Genomic DNA, 27,905 nt, shown 5'->3' with positions numbered 1-27,905 from the left:
CACTTAGATTTCCTGTGAACTGAACAGAACCACTGTGTTAGGTCTGACAAATACATTGTTTTTACTGCCAGAATTGCTTGTAAGTTAAACGCTGTGCCGTAAACAAGATCAAATTACCACTAAACAAACCTTCCAATAACATTTTGTTAAACTTCAAAAACCTGATTGTTCTAACTGTGTTTTGGACATGCATTATATGGTCTACATAAAAACGGCTGCTCATTTTTGTCCAGATCCAGTGCTACATTTGTGTTTTATGTAGTTTGTTATAAAAAGACAGATCCACTACAGATGCTAAAGACGCTCAATGGTGTTTTAAGCCCCCAACGGCTCCTTCCAGGCAACGCTGTGACCGTTGACTTCAAGGCACCTAACCATAACCATAACCATAACCATAACCATTGCCTAATCCTAGTGCTGCCTGGAAGGAGACGTAGGGGTCTTAAAACACTGATAAATGTTAAAGATAGGCAGCACCTTCGTAAACTTGTATAAGTTGCGACTGTATATCCATCTTGGTGAAAATAGATTTCAAATTCAACACCAGTATTCAGTCTGTGAACTATTTTTCCGCCAAGAAACTGAATGACCTTTTGCCCAAGAAATTATATCACTGTACATTTTCAAACCCACAACAGCAGCACAGCAGCATCTCTCCCCCAGCAGTTAGTAATCCAGGTGGGCCATCCCACCTACACACCGTGATTCACGTTTTAGACATTTAGCTCATTGCGTCAAATTGCCCTGCAAACAACAAATACAGAGTGGGGCAAAGGTCCTGTGACAGTGATCATAGAGGAGACAAGTGGTGGCAAAGTGAATAATTAAAGAATGAACTAGCAGAGAACTACTAGAGAGAACATATGATGTTATTGTGGTGAGAGCAATGTGGGTGGAATGGAGTTAGAAACACACCTTTGGCTTCTTTACTGAGAGTGCAGTAGTGCAGTATATTTACACTAAAATACAGTGTTTCTACCTCTGTCACAATATTATCGCACAAAGCTAAACAATAATAAAAATAAATAATTGTAAAAAGTAAGCTTTTTCAAAATTATATAGAAGGGTATGAACAGTATTACAAGATACAAGATGATGGTGCAACATCTGTCCAACCTAACCACTGATATAGCTTAGTCAGTGCAGGCTGAGAACCTAAATGACTGAGCATGTCTTTTTTGAGTGCCTTTCAAAGTTACTCTACTATTACTCTTCCAGAAATGATGCAAAGTAGAGTTTTCTTTTCTGCAACCCATCTGGTTAGGGTATGGTTATGTTTAGGCAACTGAAACTACTTGGTTTCAGTCATGTAAAGATCACTGTCAAAATTAAAAGAAACAATGGAAAGAGAGGACAGTCAACATTTGCAAACTTGCAAGAGGTTGCATGTCAGAAAAGAAAAGCTCATTTTAAGGATTTTGTCTAGTGAGGAAAGCCTATGATTGCTATAGGTTAAGTTTCATAGTGTTTGCTGAAGATGGCACATAATTAGGTCTTGGCTTTCTATCTCCTTGTTTTTTGTTGGTCATGCATGGCTCTAAGGGTGGCAAAGTCAGTCTGTCAGTTTGTTGGTTGCTACATCATAAGGTCCACCTGTTTTTTGTGACATGCCTCATCAACTATTCCACGGATTTCCATTAAATGTGGTACAGACATTCATGTTTCCCTCAGGATTAATTGTAATCACTTTGGTGATCCCTTCACTTTCAGAATCAGAAATAGAAAAGTATCAAAGTCAGTGGGGGTCCGGGGCCTTGGTAATAAGGCTGATTGCAGAAGGGAAGAAACAGTTTTTGTGGCGTGATTTTTTGGTCCTGATGGACCGCAATCTCCTGCCAGAGGTCAGGGGTTCAAACAGTTTGTGTCCGGGCTGAGAGGGATCAGCTACAATTTTTGCTGGCCGCCTCAGCGTCCTGGAGGCGTACAGGTCCTGGAGAGACGGCAGATTGCAGCCAATCACCCTCTCAGCAGACCTATTTATCAGCTCAAATTTATAATTTGTCCAGTACTTTGTGCTCAAATATTTGCAAACCTAATGGCATTCCAATTGGCCTCGGCTTAACTTTGTGTTTAGTGCTAATTAGTATGTATGAGCATCAATACATTTTACACAAAGATAATGAACATGGTAACAATTTTACCTGCTAAACATCATAATGTTAGCTTTGTCATTGTTAGTATTTAGCTCAAAACACTGTGCCTTAGTACAGCCGCACAGCTGCAGGCTTGGCTGGAGACCTTTTTCAAATTTGATAGAACATAGTTGTGATAATATCTTCCCTTCGAACTAGTGAAGTGATAATTTACATTTTGCTTACTTATAAATTAGTAGTATAAGTAATTAGTAGCTGGTGTACACTGTGTGTGTGTGTGTGTGTGTGTGTGTGTGTGTGTGTGTGTGTGTGTGTGTGATGCCGGACAAGCTTGACCCACATTGGCTCTTATCCATCAGGATATGTCTCCAAGGTGTCACCATGGCAACGGGTGTACTATTGCCGCAAATGTTAGCAGCAAGGACAACCAAGCCATAAAGGAGATAGTGTGTCAATCTGTAACTGAAAATAAGCACAAGCACACAAACACAACCAAACACACATTCTGAGTGATCAGAGTCTTAGCAAAAAGGAGCTGGCCCTCACTGACAAGTAAAATTAGACTTGGTCTCTCTCACACACACACACACACCTGTGGTGTAACAAATACACACACAGACCTATCAGATAGCCACCACTGACGGCTGATAAACAGACAAAACTCCTGTTTCAAAGTTGGCTTCTCTCACTCACTTTTCTATATAGGTTAACCGAACAAGGCATACACATATATACCTCTTAATCTATATCTCTCACATTAGATTCTCAAACATGCTCACACACTGACAGATGACAGATACACACACACACACACACACACACACACACACACACACACACACAAACAGCTCTTTAACACCCTCCACAATAAACTGAGAAGAGGAAACGGCTATGGGAGGAAACACTGCATGTAACTGTAGAATGACTATTAGAAAAAATACTATAAACAAGCCACAATAGAGCCTCAGTTTACATGCATATATAGTTGAAATTGCAACAACAATGTATTGCATGAATGAATTAAATATGGTTCGACTCCACTTCTTGAATTACTCTTTTTAAATTAGGCCATGTCATGCATCACATTCACATTTACGCTGTACACAATCGGCTAACTGCTCTAATCTGTAGCTTCAGATGGGTGCGGCAGTAGAGGAAAATTCTAAATTAATTTCCTACACAGCAGAGTCTCCTCCTCTAGTAATAATCAGAATGAGTCTTCCCACATAGAACATAAGATTCATATTATGTTGTTGTGTACCTTGAGCACAAGCTGTTTATGATGCTAATTTGTTGTGTCTGAAAAGCACCAGGGGAACGAAGGAAAAATCAATGCACTATAATGCTGCAATATTTTTGGCTCCATCAATAAACCGACTGAGGCTCACTATCAGAGTGGTTATATGCACTACACTGGCATGGCATGAAAGACTGCACAATAGTGTTATATAACATGAACCATTGAAAATGCTGAAAATAAAGTCCTTGAACATCTGTTTGGAGCAGGTCAATGCTTCACTGAAAATAATCAGAAGACAGATTTAAAGAACTCACAGGATGCATCGACAACTATACTGTTAATAGTTCCCTTGTGTTGCTTTTATGTATTGTATGTGTTCTAACAATAGATGGACGTAGCATCAGTGATGTCACCCATTGTTTTGCGAACTGCCGTTTTAAAGCAGGGAGTTTGCATTTTGACCGTCGCCATCTTGATATGTTGGAGCCAGAAGTGACCATATTTGGACAAGGGGGCGGAGCTGGGGAGGATGACGCAACTAAGACAGTGTTGTATGTGGTTTTAATGGAGCCACGCTAAGCTAAATGCTAAAGAGGTTACCGAACGCTGAACAAGACATTTTTAGGTGACCAAAATGTTCCATTTAACTTTGATGAAATGAAAACACACAGTGAGAGGGTCAACGTTTTAAGATGAAAACATGGACAACACCCAAAACAAGTTCACTGCTATTTCAAAATGACTTGAAACTAGCAATTGAGACAATAAACTCGCCCCCTGCTGGAAATAAGATGCAGGTTTAAGGCACTTAGCATTGGCTTCACTTTTCAGGACCGTAAGTTACTGCTTGGTTCTAAGATGTGAAATTGTTTTCACGTGAAACTGATTATGCTGCCGTCTTGACCAGGACTCCTTGGAAGAAGAGATCCTGTATCTCAATGGGATCTTTCTGGCTAAATGAAGGTTAAAAAATATTAACAAAAAAACAACATTTTGAAAGGTTTTCTGCTATAGTGAGGATTTGCTTGACACAGGTTTTTGAAACCCAATACTGAAGCTGGTATTTTAAGCCATGCTTGCAGAATGACTATTATTTCTGGTGGTCGTTCGGTCTAACAACTATTGCATGGAATGCCATGAAAGTTTGTACAGACGTCTATGCTCCCCAGATGTTGAATGCTACTGACTTAGGTGACATTTCCTCTAGCCACACAATGAGGTTGATATATGTGGTTTTTAGGGAAATCTATGCACAACTATTGGATGGAGTCCCATGTCAATTTTTGTACTAACATTCTTGTCCTCCTCAGGATGAATTGTGATCACTTTAGGGCTGTCAAAATCACTGACCCCCTGGCAAAGTGCCATGGACCCCGGACTCCACTTTGAGAATCACTGTGGTATGTGCTTTGCTGACTTACTATAGTTGAGACAAATGATGAACTTCAAACAACTGAGTGTTGGATCATTTGAATTGAAATCTCCTTACATAATCTTCATAATGTATATGTTTTGAAAATAAGACATCAAAAAAGTAAATCCAATTTTCCAAAATTTCTGATTTCAGTAGTAGTATACATGTCAGGAGAAAGCTAATTATTTAAAAAGAAAACATTTTAAAATACAATATAAAAATGTTCTGCCGTTTGAACCACAGGCCACGTGATTGAGAACCACACAGTTTCACATCTTTATTCTCCGACCAGTGCTTTCTGTTATCTCAATAAACACCTCTGTTTGCCGCTGTCGCTTTTTAATCTTTTTCCTTTTTTCTGGCGCTTTTCAATGTTCTCCCTTCACACCTACACACTCAGCCCCACCTCCTATTCCATCCCCCTCTCCACTCCCCCATCCATCTATCCATCCATCCATCCCATTTGGTGGAACTCTCAGTGGATCACTTGGGCTATTTATAAAAGCATCAAAGCCCACAGCTTCCAACACACAGCCACTAGAGAGAAAGAGGGGGAGATAGAGAGTGAGATGGCGGGAGAAGTGGGGAGCTGGAGAAATGGTGGAAGGAGGAGAGAGGGAGAGAGGGGGAGCTAAGACAAACACGGAGGGAGAAAGAGAGGGAGAAATATTGAGGAAGAACGATGAAGGGTAAGAAAAGGGAATAATGGGACGAAAGCTGCAGAGAAATGGGGGAAAGAACAGAAGATGAGGAAGAGAAAGAGAAAACAGAGGGAGTGAGATAGAAAGGAGAGAGCAATAGGTCAAAAGAAATCGGGGAAACAAAGAGCACAGAGGAGGTGGAAAAATGAAAGACTGGATGACAGAATCAGATATGTTTTTATCCATTTCCCTTTGCCTCAGGATCTCAATGATACACCTCAACATCAGCTGTGTGTGTGTGTGTGTGTGTGTGTGTGTGTGTGTGTGTGTGTGTGTGTGTGTGTGTGTGAGTTTTTCTGTTTGATGTGTTTGTGCATGAATAGCCGTTTTGTTTTTGTGCATGCATTTGTGTGATCTGTGGGTGTGTGTGTGTGCATGCATGCGCACGTGCATGTGTGTGTTTGTGTGTGTAGGAGGCAGATTTGGATCCGGCGACCTCCCACCCACACAGGTTGCAGTTGCAGTAGCACCTGAGCTGTGTTTGCACCGCCAGTGTTTGCAAATGTTCACTAACTCATTTGAACCTGAATAGGCTCATGAAAAGGCGGAAAACGTATTATGTGAATCCAGAGGAACTGTGGGCACCGTGCCAAACAGCAGCTTGATGGTTGCTGATGAAAGAGACGCCCGATTAAACCAAAACACAAAAGACACCATGAGTCAAAAGGAAGCTTAAATAGTGCCTTTTTATAAATATATACATTCTTGCCTTTTAAAGATTGCTAATAGCTGCAGCAAACAACACCTTTATGGGCTTGTTTAAGGTGTAATCTACACTCCATGGCTACACCATTTTATCTCTCCCTATTCCTCTCTATCTCTTGTCTCTATGTTCTACCTCTTCTTCCCTGTCCATTATCTCCTCTGCCTGGCAGAAACATCTCACCCACCACCTCTCTGCCTGAGTGTCATTCCAGCATACCTTTCTCATTAATTTTCAACCATCTGCCTTGTTTAATTTATTCTATTTTTTATATATATATATGTAATTGTCCTCTGACTGCAGGAACATACCACTTGAGTTCTGTGCAACTCTCTTGAACAAACATGATCTGAATTCTTTAAATTCAAACAGACCGCAAAAAAATGTACAGCAATTTGTCTTGATGGCATCATCAGCAACAGCACAGCATGATATCGTATGCAAAAGCAGACCTCATATATACACGATAAAAGGATTATATTTAGGATGCTGGATAGAATGGTGGATTGAATACATTATGGAGAATTTTACAGAGCGTGCATCTCTTCTATTTCTGCCCTAATTTACCCTTCCTCAAACCTTTTCTTTAATTCCTCTTTTTTCAAGCCTAGCCTTCTCTTTTTTCCCTGTATTCTGTTACTGTAGACTGTACTGTATGTTCTCTGTATATTAGGTTTCCTATTACATTCTGTTACATTACAAGACCACAGTGAAAACAGCACTTTTTTGTTACTGCTCTCTGAGGACATGGAACATGCTTTTCATCCTTCTGTTTTTCCCTGCGCTTGCTATGCGCTACGAACTTTCACATGTAATCCTCTCCTTCCTACACCCTTCCCACTCACTTTCTCCCCCTTCTGTCTCTCCCTCTTCCCTCTATGAATTCCACCCCCACTTTATCTTCCTTTGCCTCTCCCTCCTCTCCTTCTCATCTCGCCATCCTTCTTTTCCATATTTGCAAGCATCTAACATTGTTTTCTCCATCTAATTCTCCCTTCCCCTCCTTATTGCCCTATTTGCTACATTTCTTACACTCAGCCCCCCCTCCATCCCTCAAGCTCTCTGAAGGGATAATTTGTCAATTATCCCAAGTCTGTGAGGAGACAGCGGAGGACACTCGACAGCCTGTTACACACTGAAACCCACACACACACATACACACACAACACACACACACACACACACACACACAACCACAGAGTTCTGCACAAACAGCCATTAAGGAAATAAGAGCTCACCAGCTCATTTAATTGAACATGAAGCACATGCACTGCACAGTGTGCACACACACACACACACACACACACACACAGACACACACACACACACACACACACACACACACACAAACTCCCAACACAAAGAAGTATAAAATATTCTCAAAACACACACATACAAGCTGCTACCCTTTGAGTACTGCCCTCTTTCTGGTGTATGGAAAACTAAACTGCAGAATCTCACGGAGACATTATCATTTATTGTTTACAGCTACAGCAACACTGAGGCAGTGAGCTGCTCTGACCAGCAACACTGTATATAGAGTTACACAATATGCAAAACCCAGCCAGCCTCACTGCTTGCATTCACAGTAAAACACTACCCAAACAGCTGGGTTTTTCGTCCAAAATCTGAATTACTAGCATCTAAAACTCACCCCCTGCAGATGTGGCTAAATTTGGAGTTACATTTTGTCCGTCATAAAGAATTGTGGCTGTTGTCAGCTTAGATTTGATAGATATTGGGCATACAGATGGACAGTAGAGTAGTCAATTATGCTACAAGTTTCTTTGGACACCTTTTTTCCACAACAAACTGCACTCTTAACAGCAGATATGGTGTGTAATGGAAAGTTTAAATATCACTGAAATCAAACTAAACAATCCAACTTTTATGTTAGTCGGGCAGGAAATATAAGCTGATCACGCTCTACACCACATCCTTCTTGGGTATACGACCACAAGCTGCTGCTCACTGGAACACGTTAAAAGCTACTGTTAGGGGTTCTGGGTTCTCTGTCCAGCCCCACAGCCTCCTGCTCAATCTACAGCACGCTGCTTGGACTGATACGGCATTACCTGTACCACCAAACACTGTATAACAATTCATACATTTGACTTTATGACAAGAGTCTTCCTGATATAATGTGCAGTAAGCTTTTTAACGTTTACAACAAAGCAAGGAAGACTAAACTGTGGGCGCAAATCAATAATTTTCTCATAAACTATTACTTTGTCAACAAAAAAGCAACTAAAATATATCTTCTTGATGTAGCAGAGGCAAATCTAACCTTTTTTTTCATCAATGACGAGGCAGAATGAAGACCAAGAGGAACACATGTCACAATGGTACATGTTGGCCATGAAATTAACATTTGCTAAAATATTCTTCCTCTTCTTGATCACTGACACTTAAAGCAACCAAAACTGAGGAGGTCAAAGGTAGAGCTTCAAAACCCTGTGATGCTACAATTATCAGGTAAGAGAGAAGGGATGAGAAAAGTAAAGAGAAAAAAAACTTGAAAATAAGATCATTTCAGAGTGACCCGTGGAATATAACAAGATCTGATCCAGGTAGCGAGAGCAAACAAACAATCCACAAACACCGTGTGAGACAGTAATGGCGCCGACCGATTTGTCCTCTCAGGTCTCAAACTACTGATAAACTCACAAGAGACAGAGGAGCTGTAGAATACACAGCCTGCCAACCCTATTGACCTTTCACTGAAAGACATGTAAACACTGTTTTTGCATTATTCATACAACAATATATGATTCAGATATAAAATAATCTAATTATACACTACAATATATCATGCTGCATACACACAAATACCGTCCATTTAGTTCTGTGAGGACTATGTGACACAAACAAACACAACTATGTAAACCCAAGGGACAAAGCACATCTAAACACTGACCTCACTCTGTGTGTGTGTGTGTGTGTGTGTGTGTGTGTGTGTGTGTGTGTGTGTGTGTGTGTGTGTCCTTGCAGAGGAATTCCCTTTCTCCCCGAGCTCTACGGAAGTGATACCCTGCTCAAGATGAACAAATGGGTCGGAGAGCAACTCAGGACATGCACACCAACGACGCACACACCACCATAAAAGCTAAGTGCAAAGTGTTGCTAAGTCACACACACACTTACGCACGCACGCACGAACGCAAATAACAATTTATTTTAATTTCATAATTTTAATAACTTCTCCTTCCCTTTTCCTCATTTGTCCATCGATCTACCAGTGCCCTCCCTCAGTCCTGGTATCAGAGTGCTTACAGTAGGGGACCCAACACCTGCAACCACACCCATTTCTCTCCAGAGGAACCGAGGATCCCTACAGTGCAGCGGATGCTTCCTCTAAACTACTATTGACCCATTATGTATACAAATGGGCCAATTACCAGCTAACCCACTGCTGTGCTAAACAGCAACTCTTCTATCCTACAGCATATAGATGGTTGCATCTTCAATATTTCACTGTTGCTAGGAGACGTAAAAATCCTTGAACACATCCAGTTGGCTGTTAATACAAGTGGAAGAGACATAGACTTCAAGCAAATTGATAAAAAAACACAAAAGCCAAAAGCACCACAATATTTTTTTTGTGTGGACTGGATGTGTTTCTCTGATAGCTTATGTCATGTCCTGTGGAAAAGCCAACAAAGCCGGTGCTGGATCTGTCTCTTCTGTACAGAGATGGTGGATGAACGAGACAGGGATCGGAGAAGAAAGCAAAGAAAAGCAAAGATCAAGGTTTATTCGTCAGTATGGTGGGTCAAATGGCACCAAGCACTACAGATTTTTATCAGTCTTTTCTGAGGTAGATTAAACCAGCAACAGCTACAAAATCAGATGTCTCGCTAAGCTTTATCGTTTCAGGAAGTGAACACTCTATCTCTATTGATGAAGTGATCCAAAATGAGCGAACTTAAACCTCTTACTTTATTCTCCATAATGGGTGCACAGAGTTTCATTTTGAGCTTTGTGACATAGCACTTCTTGCTCACGTCTCTTAAAGTCATTTAAACAATAGGCCTTTTTCTCAGAAAATATTTTGACACAGTAGAAAGCATGGATGTACTGCAAATAATAAAATTAAAGCTATAGTGCGTCGTTTCTGTCGCCCCAATGAGGAATTCTAAGTAATGACAACAAAACTGTCGGCACGTCCACATGATACAAGCCTTACGTGATCGCGCACACGCCCCCACCCCTCCTCCACTCAGTTTTAAGCAGCTAAGGAGGACATGGAGGATTAAAAAAACATGATGGACTCTTCAGAAGAGGATATTATCTTCACTTGAGTTTCTGTGCGGGAAAGTCACCGGATGACACAATCTTCTGAACATAGTCATACTGAGAAATCCAGAGAGAGTTGTGTGGAGCCGATAGTCTTAATTAGCTTTGTACCAACTCATTTGGCAATGTCTTGAATGTAACGGACGTTTATTAATATCAAAACGTTACGCACTAAAGCTTTAACAATAGCGGAATTCCATTTAGCTGCTTCAGTTTCAGAGTCCTTTATGTGGCCCATCTGTCTCACTATCGTGGCTTACTGGGACAGTTGAATGGAACAGAGCCAAAGTTAATGTTATTAGTAACACCTGTGCTTTTCCTACTATACTATGTCAAAATCTTATTATACATTTGACGTTTTTTAAAAATAAATACAATTTTCACTGCTTTTATGAGTCAGCATAAAAGCAGTGTTTTATGCTGACTCACTTCCTTCTACATCCTTGGTCACTTTTCAACTAATACCTAAATCTACACCTATAGTATGCTTTACCATGAACAAAGCACCAAACTCCTGCCTCCACTTCCAGACTTAGCTAAATCCACAAGTCCCATTATTTAAAAAAAGGTCTCATCTCACATATATTTAAATATGTAGAAAACAAATTGTTCAATCAACCAATCAAATCTCATGGAGTTGCAAGACTATTTTAAACTGCTATGCTTTAAATGATTTGCACAGCAGGGAGGCTGACTGGCCTGTCAAGCTAGTGACATTTTGAGTCAAGATTTGAGCTTTTATAAATGGTGTTCATTAAAACCCACTTGATATAATGACACTGAATAAACAATGGAATGCTCTCATTTCTTTAAATGCAAGTTTTTGTCATGTGTCTGTGATTTTTTTTTAAAGAATTTGTGACTTTGGATTGAAAAAAGGAGCTTAGAACTTATGTTTGCTTGAGCACTCTGGAAAGGGAAATAAGTAAAGAGAAAGAAGTGTGTGTGTGTGTGTGTGTGTGTGTGTGTGTGTGTGTGTGTGTTCCTCCTACCTTGACACTGGAATCCCTGCTTGCCAAAACCCCTGTAAAGACAACACACACAGAAAACAGGTTAAACATTGTACAGGAACAGGGCAGACACACACACACACACACACACACACACACACACACACACACACACACACACACACACACACACACACAGGAAATCTGAAACCCTCTATTTGCGCCTTAAGACATTTCCATAGAAGCAAATGCCAAATACTGTCTGCCATTTGTGTGTAGCTCTAAAGCTTTTCATCCAAAAGAGCACAAATTAAACACATACACACTGAAAGATGCAAGCAGTGAGGACATTTGATTATTGTATGAACAGTACATGTACTGAGGTCAACTTACACAAACACACTCACACATACTATTCTGTTAGACAGGGCTGCAGATGCCCCAGGGCAAAATAGTCAACTACACCTAGTCAATGGTATGGGGAATGCTGGGATGCCTGCAGATGCATGCATACACACGCACAAACACTTGCGTGAACATACATTCAGCCTTGCTTATTTTCATATTTTGACTACAAATAGGTGTGAAATCACTCAGTTTTCTCATTGTTTTTTCATTATGCTTATTGACCCAGATAAATAGAGAGATAGAGAGAGAGAGAGAGATAGATAGATAGAGAGAGAGAGATAGATAGATAGAGAGATAGAGAGATAGAGAGAGAGAGAGAGAGAGAGAGAGAGAGAGTCAATTTGATAATCTAAACAGGTCAAACACTTATACAGGGTGCACAGTGTTCCTCTATTTAATATTTACAAATGAGACCACCCCATTATATTCCCATGAACGTGCACACACAATCTTCTAGGTCAAATCATTTAGCCATTCACAAATTAAAAAGCCCATCACAGGAGTTAAATAATGGCCGTTTTGGGAATAGTGCACAGCACAGATAATAATAAACTGGACAAATTAGGCCAACCTAGAGCCGGAAACTCATTTAATAACCCAAGTGCAGACACTGTCTAGTAAACCCTTGGGGGTTGCATGGTGACATGTCTGCACAGGTGATTTAGAAGAGACAATGACAAGAGAAAGAGGAGCAGCAGGAGAAATGATGGCTGACGTTGTGTCAGTGTTTGACCCATGTGTTACCACTCTGACTGCAATTCACTGCTTTTGGAGGATGTTCCATTTTTGCTCAGCCTCTCAGTTGCTCTGCCTACTTCCAGTAATACCATCAAACAATGGTCTGCAGCTATTCCTTCCTTATTGGTGCAGCCCACATATCTCTCCGTCTTCCCTCCTGCCCTACCCATATAGCATCAACAAGTACAAGAATAAGTCAAAATCAATGTTTATTTTGAGAAATCTGTGCAGTCAGTGCAGCCCTCCCACTTTTATTCCTGCTGTAACTTTATGATGTAATAGCCTAGGCTACTATCAAACACTACAGCCATTTTGTCTTTTTCATTTCAATAGGCCTCATCTCTCCCTTTCTCTGCACTTGTTTAATTTAAATTGCCATTAAATCATGAACTATACTAAACTCAACTTGTCCTGTCATTCTCTCCCTTCTTTAACCTTTATATTCCATCTCTAGGTGCACCCACTCATGTCAAACTTAAATATCTGTCAATTTTTTTTTAACAATATGCCATATCTTATATTTCTTTAACTAAATCTATAACAGCACAAAAAAAAAAACATTACATTAACTGAATGCAATTCATTTTTTAAACTGCTCTCCTGTGAGCCCCCTCCATCCATCCCTGTGTCCGCTCCTCACCAGATGAAGTCGGTGCAGTGGCTGCAGAAGGTGGGCTGCTTGAAGAAGCGCGCGATGAATTTGTGGTCCTTCACCTCGTGCACGTTCTTCTGACGGAGGGCTCCCTGGCGCGCGAAGCCCCGCATGGGCTCGCGGGGTCCGTCCTCCCCGTCGCTGTTGGCCGCCGCAGAGTCTGCCATTCTCCGACTATCTGTGCAACTGTCTTTATTTTTTTTTTTACTTTAACTAACCAACGCAAGTTGTTGGCGTCTCTGGGGTTGCAAAAGTCGCTTCTCGCGCGTTGTTCCGAGCAGAGGATTTAAAACGGTCGGTGTTGCGATCAGCTGATAGTTAGCTTTCGGTTTGTTTGGGTTTTTGTTATCTTGTCTTTCAGAGTAGACGAGCTGCCGCTGCGCTGCTCTCTCTCCGCTTCCTCCTTTTCTTCTGAGCTCACAGAGAGCAGTTGACTGAGAGAGAGAGAGAGAGAGAGAGAGAGAGAGAGAGAGAGAGAGAGGGGGGGGGGGAGGAGAGAGTAGGCTACCGTAAGAGGGAGAGCTTTCACTTCCTTTGGCCCACCTTGTCTTGACATTTAAGAGCTATTTGGAGAGTTTGAACTGTAAACCATTAAAGCTCATTTAGGCTATCTCACCACGCCATGACACTTTCTACCTAAAAGTGTAGTTTAATTAGTTCGTTAAATGCGACTTTCAAAAACCAAGCATTCACAAAGCTGAATGGGTGCTTAAGCATATCAAATATTATAAAAGAATCTGTATTATGGATTTCTTTTTACCCTATCAATTTCCTGTCATAGGCCTACTAAAGGTTATGCTAACATTTAAAGTGTTAATCTGAAGATCATCCTTTTTGTTAAATGCCTGGTTATTTAATGTTAATGAAATGAGTGTTGCCTCGTGAGTGGGTGATATGGATTAAATCATCTAGCCCCACAGCCTAAATGTGTTTTACATTGCAATATTCATAATACATCGGGGCATAGTAAATCTTTATGGATTAAATAATCAGACAAGTCTATCTTAAAACAATACTGACATGCCCATGTACACTGAAATGGGTTTTGGTTGCTGTTATTGTTCTTGTTGTGTCTAGACTGACCGTAAAGAAATATCTTCCTAATGCTAATTTAATGGGTATGTCAACTAAATGTGTCAAGTGATAGGGAACAATCCACAGTCCTCGGTCTGTGCTAAAATGCACTCCAAAGTTCAGGCTGCTTCAGGTTGAAGCCTTCACAGTCTGAATTAGACAACTCAAGTAGTTATCTTCCAAAGTTTGAGTCTTTTTAGTATGAAATTCCCTCTTTGATTCCATTGACTGAGACCTTGGAAGATACCCACTTGATTTGTCTAACTCCAATCTCGGAACCCATCAGCTATTGGTCTGACGACGGTTTAGCCTCTGGGGGCAACGGCAAATATTTTGGGGGTTTCTGGTGTAGGCAGCAGATATCCGGGCCAAGAGTTCCTCTTCCATGCGCCTGGTCCAATAAGCAACTTGAGACGCGAGAATGGATTTTGAGTTGAGAGATAACGTTTCTATAAACAGATATCTGAATATGAATGCAAATAAATAAAATAAAAAGTTAAATCGTCGTCAGACGATAGCCGATGGGTTCCGAGTTTGCATTTTGGCCAATGTGTTCCGCCTCTTTTGCTCTCCACACGGACTGTTTACCTGCATGTAACCAAAGTCCGCCCAAATGTGATTTGTCAAAACTACTCGGACTACAAACGCAAACCAGAACACTTCCGATACTAAAACGTTGTCCCGTTGCCTACAGATTCTGCATTCATATGCAGATGTCTGTTTATGGAGATCAGTCAGACTGCTAAAGCCTCGCTGAATTTTAAAATGTATGCATGAAACGAAGACTGTGGATTTCATTCCCATCACCTCCCATCACTTTAGGAAGGGATCTCTTTGCAGTCAGTATTGACAGGACAACAATTACTGCAATAACCCTTTCAATTTACACAATGGCATGTCAGTGTTGTATTGAGATACACTTGAAAAATTGTAAACCTCTCCTTTAAACATATTGAAATCCAGCATATCCATGCAGTCCTGCTCATTGATTTGTAATATTGTCCACAATGGTCTAATACACTAGCCTGGCTCCGCCCTCCTACTTACTTCCGCTCAATTTTCATTTCCCTTCAGTACTCCATCTGGGTTTGCAGTATATTATTGGGTTTTCTCCGGTCAAATATTTGTAGGTCCAATCAGCGAACAGAGGGAGTGGCTGAGAACGATGACATTGAGGTCGTGCACTAGAAAGATGCGAGCGAAGCCATTCGGTCCGTTGTGGCTGCAACGCTGCCGAATATCCAGAAGTTAAAGCCTGAGCAGGAACAATCTTTGCTGAGTTGTGTTGGTGGCCATGATGTTGTGGCCCTCCTCCCGACGGGGTTCGGGAAAAGTTTGATTTTCCAGCTCGCTCCGTTAGTGGTGAAGGAGTTGGCTAAGGCTAACGCTTGCGATGCTAATGCTAAATATAAGCCGATAGTTGTTGTCGGTCTCCCCTCTTGTTGTACATGCGCATGACATACGTCACGACCAAATGTTAGCGATTGGTTATGGCAGATCCAGAGTGGCTCTGGGCAGATCCAATAGTTTTAAACTTCCTTCAAGGAAGTTAACACTTGTCAATGGAGAGAGGCCAGACTCTCTGTACAAATGAAATGTACGAGAGTCTGGTAGGACCAGGCTACTAATACACCACTAAAGCAATAGATATCAATCATCATCTTATCCACCACTTCCTTCATATGGAACTTGTGAGTTCATGTAAACTTTCTGCATGTCACAGCTGCATTACACTACATAGAACTTCATCTGTAGATTGTGTCAAGGACCTCAGTCTGAAAACACATTTAAAAGGAGTTTTAAACGTCCGTTACATGCTCCAACTGCTCGCCTTTACATGCAAAATGATGATGCATGATCCATTCCCTTAGAGTCAGTTTAAAAGATTTTCGTCAGATTTTGAGCGGCTCATCCGCTCCCCATTTCCGGGTGAGTCCAGACTGCCCTGTCTCCGACTGAACATGTCGGGTCGGCCCAAATGAAGGCCGACGGCTCCTCGGACGGCCGAGTCACGGACCTCGCCAGACGGCCCGACGCCCGATTATCGGGCTGGTGTGTCTTCTCTCTAACGTACAGCAGGCAGTGGACCAAACCACTGTGAGGCAAACTCACTCAAAATGTTCCTAAACTTAGAGCATTTTTTTGGGGTTTGTATTGTTTTACTACTTACACAGATATTTTAAGTATACATCTTAATGTTATTTACAATACACAGCATGGTTTTCTAGGGGGGGGACAACCCTTAGATGGGGGGAGTCCTGACCCCCCCGACCCCCTGGGATTTACGCCCTTGACTGTAGCCTATATGGAACAGCAGAATAAACAATTTCCTAAATCTGCAATATATACCGTACAGCCAACAGTAAACACAAAGAATCACGTTCAATATTTGAAATTGCTCATTTCCAAAAAGAGATATCTTCCATTTGGGGAAGGAAGATAACACAAACTCTTTAAGTCAGAGTGCTGCCATTGAAAGCAAGCACAGTTGCTGAGTTCTGACTCATCTTAAGAACTTAGCTTTTGAAGGGATTTCGGAGGATCATCTGCGATTGTTGGATGAATTTCATGTCACGTCAAGTTTTCCGAGATGCATTTAAGGTATTCATTTATATTACTTCCTGAGTCATTTGATCTGTAAATATGATGCCAAGAAACCTGTTTAACCATCACTGCTGTGGCAATGACATATCCTTCATATATAAACAAGACATATTAACAACTGATATAGTAGTAGTATTGATCTCCTACCTGTTTTAAGGCCACAGAATCTCAGCCAGAGTGACAACCATAGTCTCAACTGGTCCATGCTGTGCATCATGGCAGTCAGCTGCCAGTGAATGACCTAGATGAGATTGATTTAGCTGCAGGACTGATAACAGTGTGAGTTTTACCCTGATTTAATCAATACAATGTTTACTGTAGATTTAGCTAGCAGCTCAGATGTCAGTTTGTAACCTTTCTGGTCCCTATTACCTCGCTTATTCATTCATACAAGTACAATCTAACATTAGAGGCATTGTGACATAACCATCTGTCTAGATGGCTGGCAGACTGTGAAATGATGAGACCCTAATTTGCAATGATACCATGCATCAAGAGACTGGTAGTGATGTAAGCATACCCTGCGGGAAACTGACTGGGCCTGTGTGTATGTATAGATGGTGACACAGTGACCTATCATTTCGCACCATAATCTCTTTCAATTTCATCAATACACAGGATGTTATGTAACTATTTCCCTGGGCCATTGAACTAGGGCGGATGCCTATGCTGGCGAGCCAGCTTGGATGTCCAATAACATGTGGATGACAGCAGGTATGTCACTGGTGTTATCACTAAAATCACTCTTAAAGATCTTTTTTTTTTTTTTAAACAAGACATGCCACAGTCATGCTAGCAGCTCTGTGATGCTGCACTTGAGCTTTGAGCTAACGTTAAATGCCAATGTCAACATGCTAACATGCACACAATGACCAAAAGGGTAAGTGAGCATCCGGAAAGCGTACCTCCTATGGGGAGATTGTAGGCTAACAAGCCATCACCTGCCGTTAGCATTCCATTGACTTCCACTCATTTTGGCCTCACTTTGACAGCGAATAACTTTACATCTGAAGCGTTTAAAGACTATTTGTCCATTGTTTATTTCTAAAGAAACAGTGTATAAAAGTCTCCATTACCTTGTATCTCACATTATGGCCGTAGCAGCAGTTTGTCAAAATAGTAATCACCTTAGCTGTTTAAGTTTAATTACTAATGTTAACTAGCATTTTAGTTAGCAATAATTAGCCTGTGCCCATGTTATCACCTTACATATACCTACACTCTCCGTCTCTGCAAGATTGGGAATGATTGAGATTTCTCTTGGCACAGCTACCAGAAGACTTACAACTTTTCAGACAGGTTGCTCACGTCACATCTACGTCGTCAAGCTCAGTTTGAGGCTGCGTAGTACGCTCAGCCATCACCGGAAAAGTGCTTCTAAATGACTTCACTGGTCTCTGTCGGAGTCTAAGGCGTTGCTGTGTCCATTCTTTTACGGTCTATGACAATGACAGTGCTAACATGCTGATGTCTAGCAGGTGTGATGTTTACCAAATTCGCCATTTTAATTTAGCTTGCTAGCATGTTAATATTTGCCAATTAGCTCTAAACAAAGTAAAGCTAAGGTGAATGAAAATTAATTTTGCTTGTCTTTGGTTATAAACCAAATCATAGCATGGCTATAAAGCTAATGGAGTTGCAAGTCACATTTCCATTCTTATTGTAAACATTTAGCAGGGTTTTTTCATTCTGCTGCCATTATATTTTTACAAAAATATGTTTTCACAATCTATAAACATTAATAGAACATTTCAGAGCTTTCCTAAGTATGTCTTTCACTCGCCATGTTGTGTCAACCTCCAGCAATATTACAGTGAGAAGTCCATTGTAGAATAGATACAGGCTACGTTTACACATGGCCGGCTATTTCACAAACTTATTTCACCCTCTGTTTTCAAAAATAACATTGTGCACACCTGTCAGTTTTCAGAAAAATGTTTACACGTACCAGTGTACATATGCCGTCAACGCCGTGAAGAGCATGCCAAACCTGTAGGTGGCAGTGTAACGAGAAGCGCAAGCCCACGTTAGCTAATCAGAACCCCGAAAATAGCAACAGCAACGAATCACTTCCTCTCTTTTGAACATAGATGAAATAAACCGTTTTTCCCAGTTTACATGCAAATTAAGTTTTCCAAAATCGCCACTCTGGCCGGAGTTTTTAGAAAAGAATCGTTTGAGGCGAATTCCCCGTTTCTGTGTAAACGAAGGGCACAAATGAAGGGAAATGTCTCCGTTTTTCAAAATAAACATGTACATGTAATCAAGGTAACAGATACAAGTACGTGTTTCACAGTCTCACTTGACTCCCTAAATACAGGTGTAGCTTATTAAAATTAATAACAGCATGGTGTTACAATTGAAACTGAATTTGAACCCAAATGCAGACAACTACACAGAGCCGGAGAAGGTTTATTTCAATGTTAAGTAGTCCAGGTTTTCAAAAAAGGGGAAGAACAAGTCCAGGTCTACAGGGGGGGTAACGGATCCAGGGGTTCTGAGCAGGAGTGGTACCGTACAGTCCTAGTGTCCGTGGTGAGTCCAATGTGATGTCCAGTTGTGGCAAGCAGGATGGTGGTGGCAGGAGTGAAGCGGAGGCAAGAGTCAGGTTCCAATATTCTGTGGCACAGGAGAAATATCACACACACACACACACACACACACACACACACACACACACACACACACACACACACACACACACACACACACACACACACACACACACACACACACACACACACACACACACACACACACACACACACACACTCACACACACACACACACACACACACACACACACACACACACACACACACACACACACACACACACACACACACACACACACACACACACACAAAGCACAAAAAGCACAAAAAGCACAAAAAGCACAAAAAGCACAAAAAGCACAAAAAGCACAAAAAGCAAACAGGTTGCATTAGCAGCGAGCCTAACATGGTCACCTTGACTATGATCTGACGATGAGTGGCAAGTTTGACCGGGTATTTAAAGCTGAGGTGATTATGGTGAATGAGCTGCAGCTGGAACCCTGACTCCCACACACCAGACTTCACTCCTGCAATTAAGGACAGACAGAGGGGAGGGGGAGAGCAGAGAGAGAGCTACCTAGCAGCAGTAGGAGCAGCAGCAGCAGGCCTAACACATGGCCTGCTGACACAGCTAGATGGAAGCCATCGTTAGCTTTATCTGTTGCACCTGTGCTTAGCTTACTATGAAAACTCAAAAAAAATGCTAAGAAAACTTCACCAGTAACATTCTCACAGCAGACATTTTGACTTGTCATAGGAAAAGCACAGGTGTTACTGATAACACTAACAGTGGCTATGTTATATTTATGTGTTCCAGGGAGAATGACAGTAAGCCAGCATGCATGATACCAGGAACCTGAAATCAAAGCAGCTAAATGAAATTCAGCCATCATTAATTTCATTACTTACACCTGTGCTTTTCCTACTGTGACAATTCAAAATGTCTTCAGTGAAAAATGCCTATTGACCAGAATGCAAGCTACAAGATATAGTTACTAAAGGGTGTGGATCACATGTTTAGCATTGTTACTGACTTATTTTGAGTGTGCCATCCCTTTCACTCCCATTCTTTCTCTTTGTTTTACATTATAACTTAAGACCTTTCTTTGACATTTTAGAGCTGAAGAAGAATATTAACGATGGCTCTGTTCCATTTAGTTATCCAGCCAGATAGGTCAGTAAGCGTTCGGGTACAATACCTTGCAATGGCATACCCAAATGGAGTACACCCCCATAAAGTTATCAGTTACACCTGTGTTTGATGAGTCAAAATGTCTGCTATGAGAAACTAAAATTACCTCACCTGGTAAGTGATTGAGTGTGAGAGGCTGCAAGGGCTCAAAATGGTATAAAATGGAAATGGCGACATATAATGTTACCTTGATGACACCAAAGCATGTTACGTACAATTGTGAGTTGGAGACTTTTTATTTACATTTTTTTTATTTTTTCACGACCAAGGCACTTAAAGTGGGCATATTATGCTCATTTTCAGGTTCATAATTGTAATTTGAGATTGTATCAGAATAGGTTTACATGGTTTAATTTTCAAAAAACACCATATTTTTGTTGTACTGCACATTGCTGCAGCTCCTCTTTTCACCCTGTGTCAGGTCTCTGTTTTAGCTACAGAGTGAGACCTCGCAACTTCTGTAACATCTTTGTTGTCAGTCGCACATGCTCAGTAGCTAGGTAAGGATTACATGAGCTAGCTAGCTGTTTCTGCAACTTCGGCCTGTACAAGGCAGGATTAGCTGGGAAACTTCTTCTAAATGAGGGCGCACTTCCTGCAGAACAGGGACATGTAAGTAGTTCTATACAATTTATTTTGTAGATTAGGGTGAATTTGTGTGTGTTGTAGCAGTGTTTTGCCATTGAGAATGAGCTAGCATGCTAGCGCTAGCATGCTAACGGTTAGCCCCCTAAGCCCCTCGTCTCGGCTAGTTACGTAGAAAGCCGTGCAGATTGTGAACAGCTCACCAGGAGACTGAAGGCAGGACACATTCAGAAACCCGTATCTCACTCAAAACTGCATGGATGTTTTTTTTTTTTCAAAGTTTGTATGCGTGTGGAAGCACCAGAGACACAAAATAACACCCCAAATCAGTCCCTCCAGAAAAATGTGATTATGCGATCGCATAATTCAATGCATAATCAGCCAAAGTCCGCATATTTATGCGGGGACCTCATTTTTTCAAATAAGCCGCACTTTTGCCTCATAAATTGCCGATTTCCGCGCAAAATATGCGGGGCTTGCATGATTTCATAATCCCCGCATTTTCTTTGCAAAAAAGTCACATATATCTTAGCAGAAAGTTGAAAAATGTTGCGTTTACTTCACACAAAAGCAGCCATTTTCCCCTGTTGCCATGGGAACGTTATGAAGTGACGTAATTACGCGACGTGAACATCATCGAAAAGCTGCAAACCCCACAATGAAGCCATGATGAAACCGCAGTTTTTGCAAGTTCCCGCAACTTCATGCATAAAATTGCATAAATATCCTGCATATTCCATCACATTTTTTAAGAAAACATTCCGCATAATCAAGGATTTTTGCCTGCAACAATCACAAAAAAACTCGGCATTTTTCTGGAAGGACTGCCAAATCCCAGAAAAAGTGATTTTTCATAATATGGTTAGGTTCACCGACTGTTAGGTTTTCAGTTTATCTGGACTCAGACGCAGACTCAGAAGTTGAAGGTGCAACGAGATTTAATTTATCTTATGGGTAAGTTGAACAGAAAGGAAAAGAACTGACAATACCCAAGGTAATTGTCACATAATCAATTTACTAATTTTTGTCAAAACAGCATCATTACTGCAACAGATAGGTACGGTTGCGCCTCCCATGTTTACATTTTTGTTTAGTTTTTTACATTCAGGCTTCCCCTGCCATCCTCTTATTTAACGTCACAACACTATGAATTGTGGGTAATTCCCTCAGGCAAGGTCTGCAGAGATGCAGACTTACGAAAAGTGTGTCTAAAAGGGCTCAAAATATCTGCGAGAGAGCCCTCATGCATTTGACGATTTGACAGTGGGACAGCCCTAAGCCGGATTTTGCAGGAATCTGCCCTAAAATCTGTGAGTGTGAACATTGGGATTAGGCCAAAGCCTGTTTTACTGGAGTCTGTTCAAAGGCATTCTGGGAAATGAAGGAAATAGTTGACTGAAACTCTACTGAAAGTAGATGTTGGGGGGAAAGCAGTTACAAAGAAGAAAGTAAGAAGAGTTAATGCTGAAATAAGTGAGGAGTAATTAGAGGTTTTTTTTTTTAATAAACTACAATCTAAGGTGAAAATGTAAAACAAATACAGGTGTTTCTCTCCCTCATGTGTGTCTCCCCTGGGAGCTGCATCCAGTTTCTGTTTTTCTTGAACTTTTCATCTCTTGCTTTCTGTTTTTTCATTGTTCCATTCTTTTTCTCATGTCCTCCAAAAGATCACCTGTCTTCTCTGTCTTTCTTGTCTGCTGATTTCTGTCTTTCTGTCTCACTGTTACCTCCTCATTTTCTGTATCAATGCTCCATTTTTACTATATATCTCTCTCTATATTTTCCTCTCCAATCCCGTTTTCCCTTTTTCTCATCTTTTTCTTCCATAAAGGGAGGGAGTTGTTATATAAACCTGTTGTTTCCTTCGTCATCCAGTGACTACAGCACAGAATGCACTCTGACGCATAAATACAGTCACACAAGTGCATGCACATATGCTCACACACCAACTATGCTGCTATTGTTGTATTGAGTTATGATCCCTTGTCTTGAGTCGGTTCTTTGTTTTTTTTTAACCTTCTAATAAAGCATAATGCTTTCATCTCTGGATCTCTTTCTGGTTACAAAGATAGCGGAAATGTACAGACACTCTCCACCCCTCCACATGCGTAAACACACTGACACACACGCGGCCAGCCGTTAGCACAACTACACCACTGAAGCTATAACCCTTACACACACATAAACACATTTTGTCTACCTACTTCCACACACTCTTTGTGGCCTATAGCAGTCAGTCGGTGGAGGGTTAAGTCCTGCTGTATTGCATAGCACACACACACACACACACACACACACACACACACACACACACAGATATGTTTCTTAAAAGTATGTATCAAACCCACACTTACAGGCACAATTACCTCACTTATGTAACTTTTGTGTCTCTAGTGACTCTATTCCTTTCTGCCTCATTCTCTCACCCTATCTTCGCCTCTAATCTTTTCACTGTCTGTTTTCTGCCTCTCTCCCTCTGCAGCCCCTGTCTCTCCGTCATTTTAGGAGTTGTTAAATACGGCTCAAACGTCATTGATCTGAAACCACAGAGAGATCATTCTTCTGCTTTCACACGGCATTTGCATATTTGCGCTTCTCTCTCTCTCTCTCTCTCTCTCTCTCTCTCTCTCTCTCTCTCTCTCTCTCTCTGTTTTAGTGCACAAGTGTGTGTCTGAATGTGGTTGCATAAATGTGTTTATTGTGCATAACATGTTTAAAGCTGGTTGTGGCTGTTACTGTTTGACGCCTCCAGCAGCACTGGCAGCAGATGTGGATGATGTGTGAACAGGGAACAGTAATATGTAAAAATGTTAAATTGTAATTGATTCTTTACAGTATCTGTGTGTGTGTGTGTGCGCGTGTGTACTTGTACTCTACATCTATCTTTGTGATAACAATTTTTTTTATGTATTTTGGAAAGGGAGGACATTTTGGCTGGTCCTCAACTTCAGTCAGACCTTCAAAGTCCTGTTTTAATTATCAGGTTAGAATTGTGTGTGTGTGTGCGTGTGCGTGTGCGTGTGCGTGCATTACATCCTTAGATGCTACTATTTAGCAAACTGTACATTTTTGAGACCGGTTAACACACAGATTCACGTGTATATTATAATTCTGCATATTTTCACTGTGCTTATTGTGTTTTGAAAGATCACAACAAGAGCATAATTCATATTCTCATAGAATTCCTCACATTTGGCAATGCAGCTTAATTTCATAGGTAATATGTATTAGACTCATTCATGGTTTCAGACTTAGTGGCTTACAGCTGTGATTCTTTACAGAATAATTGGCAAAGGGTGATGGCTTCATTCATAATGAGGTCAAAGAAATCCTGTTTACTCCCTCTGAGCAGCACAAACAGGTCAGCCTTGGATCTGTGCTCAAGACTAAAATATTCTTGGTTTCTTATCAATCAAGGTACAACATGAGGGCTGGTCAAAACCAATCCTAACATGCACATGCATACACACAGTTCCAGAGGTAAAAAACCTCGACAGTATGCACATGGGTTGTATTTTTCAAGTTTTGCCAATTCAGCACGCAGAGTTCAAAATACATGTGTAGTAACGTGTTACAAAGTTGTTGCTGCACTGTTTGATGAAAATCTGCTGAAGGCAAGTTCATTGTTCCTTTTTTAGTCAATCTAAAGTCAAACAAAGTTTGTAGCAAAATGGGGTTTAAAAATCAACAAACATCACATCTGCAGTAATCTATTGCAAAAGGACTGCTGAAAATTGAAGTTGAAGCACATTTGGCTTGCTGTTTAAGTCCTGAGTCATAAGACTTTGCTTACATAACAGTTGTCTTCATGAGGGTAGAATCCATTTGTTTCAGATATGCACTGATGAATCTCAGGTAGGTCTTTTTTATTTCTAAACGTTCAAATGTTGTTCAAGACATTCTACACATGACTGATGTGACACGGTACAGCTTTACTATTTTGTTCGAAGTCACCTTGTGTGGCTTTCAAAGGCTGTGGTACTTATCCACTTTCAGACTAGCTAGCAAAACATCCTCAGACTGTGTTGGTCCTTTAGGAACTTTGGGAGCTATTGTTATACCATCGTTACCCATCATTAGCAATTGTTTCTTGATGCCAGTGGGGTTACAAAATGAATGTATTATAATAATGTGCAACGTTTGATGACCTCCACCCTTCCTTCTTCCTCTTCCCTAAAATAAAAGCATTTCTCCAAGCATAAAATATGTTTGATATTATCCACACACAAACAATATAAAATAAAAATACAAATAAACATGTTACACATAAGACAGATACACATGTTGAAATCACAATGGAGATTTGAAAAGCTCCTGATGAAAAATAAAAGTAAAATCAACAATTGTTGACGTTTGTGAACGTGTGTGCACCTTAATGTCTCAGCGCACATGTGTGGGCAAAGCTGCTAAGGCAAAAAGCACACAATATCATGATTTGCTGGAGGACATCTCACATTTTATTCTTGTATTTTTTCTGCACATTATCCCGTTTTCTCCCACATTGGGACAGCCAATTCCCCTCACACTGTAGTTCTTGTTGCTGCTAACTCCCACTGTTGGCCCGGGGAGGGTGTGAACAACATTGAAGCGGGTGGACTTGTGCCAGCTGCTTTGTTTCACCTGTCGGAGAGGAGTTTCACCAGGAGAAAATAACATGCATGGAGGTTCAGATTAACCCCTTCTAGTCTATATCCACAACGTTCCACTTCCTGGATTGCTCCGGTGCTGCCGAAAATTCTGCCGGATCACGTTGTTTTCGCCCGGATATCCGTCACCTTCTGCTTTCTTATGTGTTGGAATTTTAAACTCTAATCTTATGAGGACTACGGTTAACTGCTCCTCAGATCTCTGCAGGGTAAATCCAGACAGCTAGCTAGACTATCTGTCCAATCTGAGTTTTCTGTTGCACGACTAAAACAACTTTTGAACGTACACATGTTCCACCAAAACAAGTTCCTTCCTGAGGAACTTCCCTTTCAGCGGCATCCTGGCTCTGTCCAGTCCTTAGCGCTGCCCAAGACGATTGTGATTGGTTTAAAGAAATGCTCAATAAACCAGAGCACGTTTTTCTTCCATCCCGGAATGCTGTGTGGATTAGCCAGACCCTCCTTTGCAACGCTGTGGAGGAAGGTCTGGCAAAGTGAGACTAACCCCTTCACATCCAGCTACCCTCAGCACAGACGCAGGCCCTGTAGGAATCACCAGTGCAGTGACAAGAACACAGTCCCTCACTGGCTTCCCGCCGGGATGACTTCTAGTTGTGTTCGATGGGATGCATGCTGACCTTTTCACAGTAGGAGGGATATAACATTCTCAACTTGAGAGATGTCATTGCACATGATCACAACATAATAGTTACACATGAGCTTCTATTTTTGCAACTGTCTTGCGAGGTGAATGTGATAGAAAGCTGATTTTCCGCTGTGTCCTCTACCCACTCAAGACTGTGCACTAACAATAATTACTACACTTCTTTGATCTTTGAACACATCATACGAGCAATGAGGAATCAAGAAAGAAAACACTCATTACACTCTGTACAGTACGGCTATTTATGAAATAGATAATGCACCTTGTTCAAGTAGATCTTTACCTATTGTATGTACATTTTTTTCACAGTTGCTCAATGTAAATGTCTGTTCCCCATGCCAAAAAAAGCCCCTTTGAATTGAATTGAGAGATAGCGAGATGTAGATGGAGTTAAAAAAAGAGAAGGGGAGAAAATAGTGAGTGACTTTCTACCTCCAGCCTGGTGGCGATTTCCATCTCTCATCTTGCAAAACATGCCCACAGAGCACCTCATTATGACCCCCCCTCCCCCCACACAACTCTCTCTCTCTCTCTCTCTCTCTCTCTCTCTCTCTCTCTCTCTCTCTCTCTCTCTCTCTCTCTTGCTTTCTCTCTCTTCTGAAGCACATAAATTAATCCCAAATGACAAAATGGTGCACTCTAGTGGCCACAAGTTGTAGTTGGGAGCTAATAAACCGTAATCTTGTCTTCCAGTGCCTCATGATGGTTTCACATTCCTATCTTATCTTCTATTCTATGCCTTGTTTTATTTCTTTCGCATTTTTTGTCATGTTGTCAGGAAAAGAGAAAGAACTCTTTGATTTCTTTCATTCTGCCTGTGATTTTTGTATTTTGTTTTAGTAACCAAATTTTGCAAATCTTTTCAGAAATGTGAAAGTTTCAAATTAATTTCATAATGTATTTATTCACATAATAATGCATACAACAAACTCTATAAAGTCCTTGGTTTTGTGCCCAGTGTATAAATTCTCAACTGTCAATAGAGGGAGACAGAGCCATATATTAGTTGCATTCATGATGCTGTACCTTAAACTGACACTGTCTGTGCTCACTGCCAAACTCTAGCATATAGGGTTTAATTTCTCATTGCACATGGGTCAGTTAATAAGCACAATGGGTCACAGGACATTTGTAATACTGGCATGTTGATACTAATTTCGGATATGTTTACAAAGCAATAGTTTGGTAAGTTTCAACTGTATCATTCCTATATGACTAATCTGGAGTTAGCATTATCTTGAACACAAGAAATATATTTATATTACTGTAACTTGACCACTTGAAATCTCTCCAAATGCTAGGGTGACAGGACAGAGAAAGGTTGAGCAAAGCAAAGCCAAACTTAGATTTCATTTTAGCAAGAGTACACAGTACCTGACCACTTATTTAT

At 40.9% G+C, this 27,905-nt stretch overlaps 1 protein-coding gene across 3 annotated transcripts in view; it reads right to left on the bottom strand.

Annotated features, from left to right (window-relative positions):
• LOC116065376 (protein kinase C beta type) overlaps positions 1 to 13,615 on the bottom strand; it is a 107,101-nt gene extending 93,486 nt beyond the window's left edge. For all 3 annotated transcript variants that reach the window (XR_004896172.1, XM_031320858.2, XM_031320857.2), the window contains exons 1-2: positions 13,184 to 13,615; positions 11,440 to 11,471 (exon numbers count right to left, since the gene is read on the bottom strand). Coding sequence is in view for 2 of the 3 variants with exons in the window: in XM_031320858.2 (XP_031176718.1) it covers positions 11,440 to 11,471; positions 13,184 to 13,362 (211 nt within the window). In the remaining variant the exon portion in view is untranslated. The remainder of the gene's footprint in view (positions 1 to 11,439; positions 11,472 to 13,183) is intronic.
• Between the last annotated feature and the right edge of the window lie 14,290 nt (positions 13,616 to 27,905).

Source organism: Sander lucioperca, chromosome 21 (assembly GCF_008315115.2).
Source record: "Sander lucioperca isolate FBNREF2018 chromosome 21, SLUC_FBN_1.2, whole genome shotgun sequence".
NCBI lineage: Eukaryota > Metazoa > Chordata > Actinopteri > Perciformes > Percidae > Sander > Sander lucioperca.
Note: the sequence above shows the minus strand (reverse complement) of the source record. Positions and strands in the feature narration are given on the sequence as shown.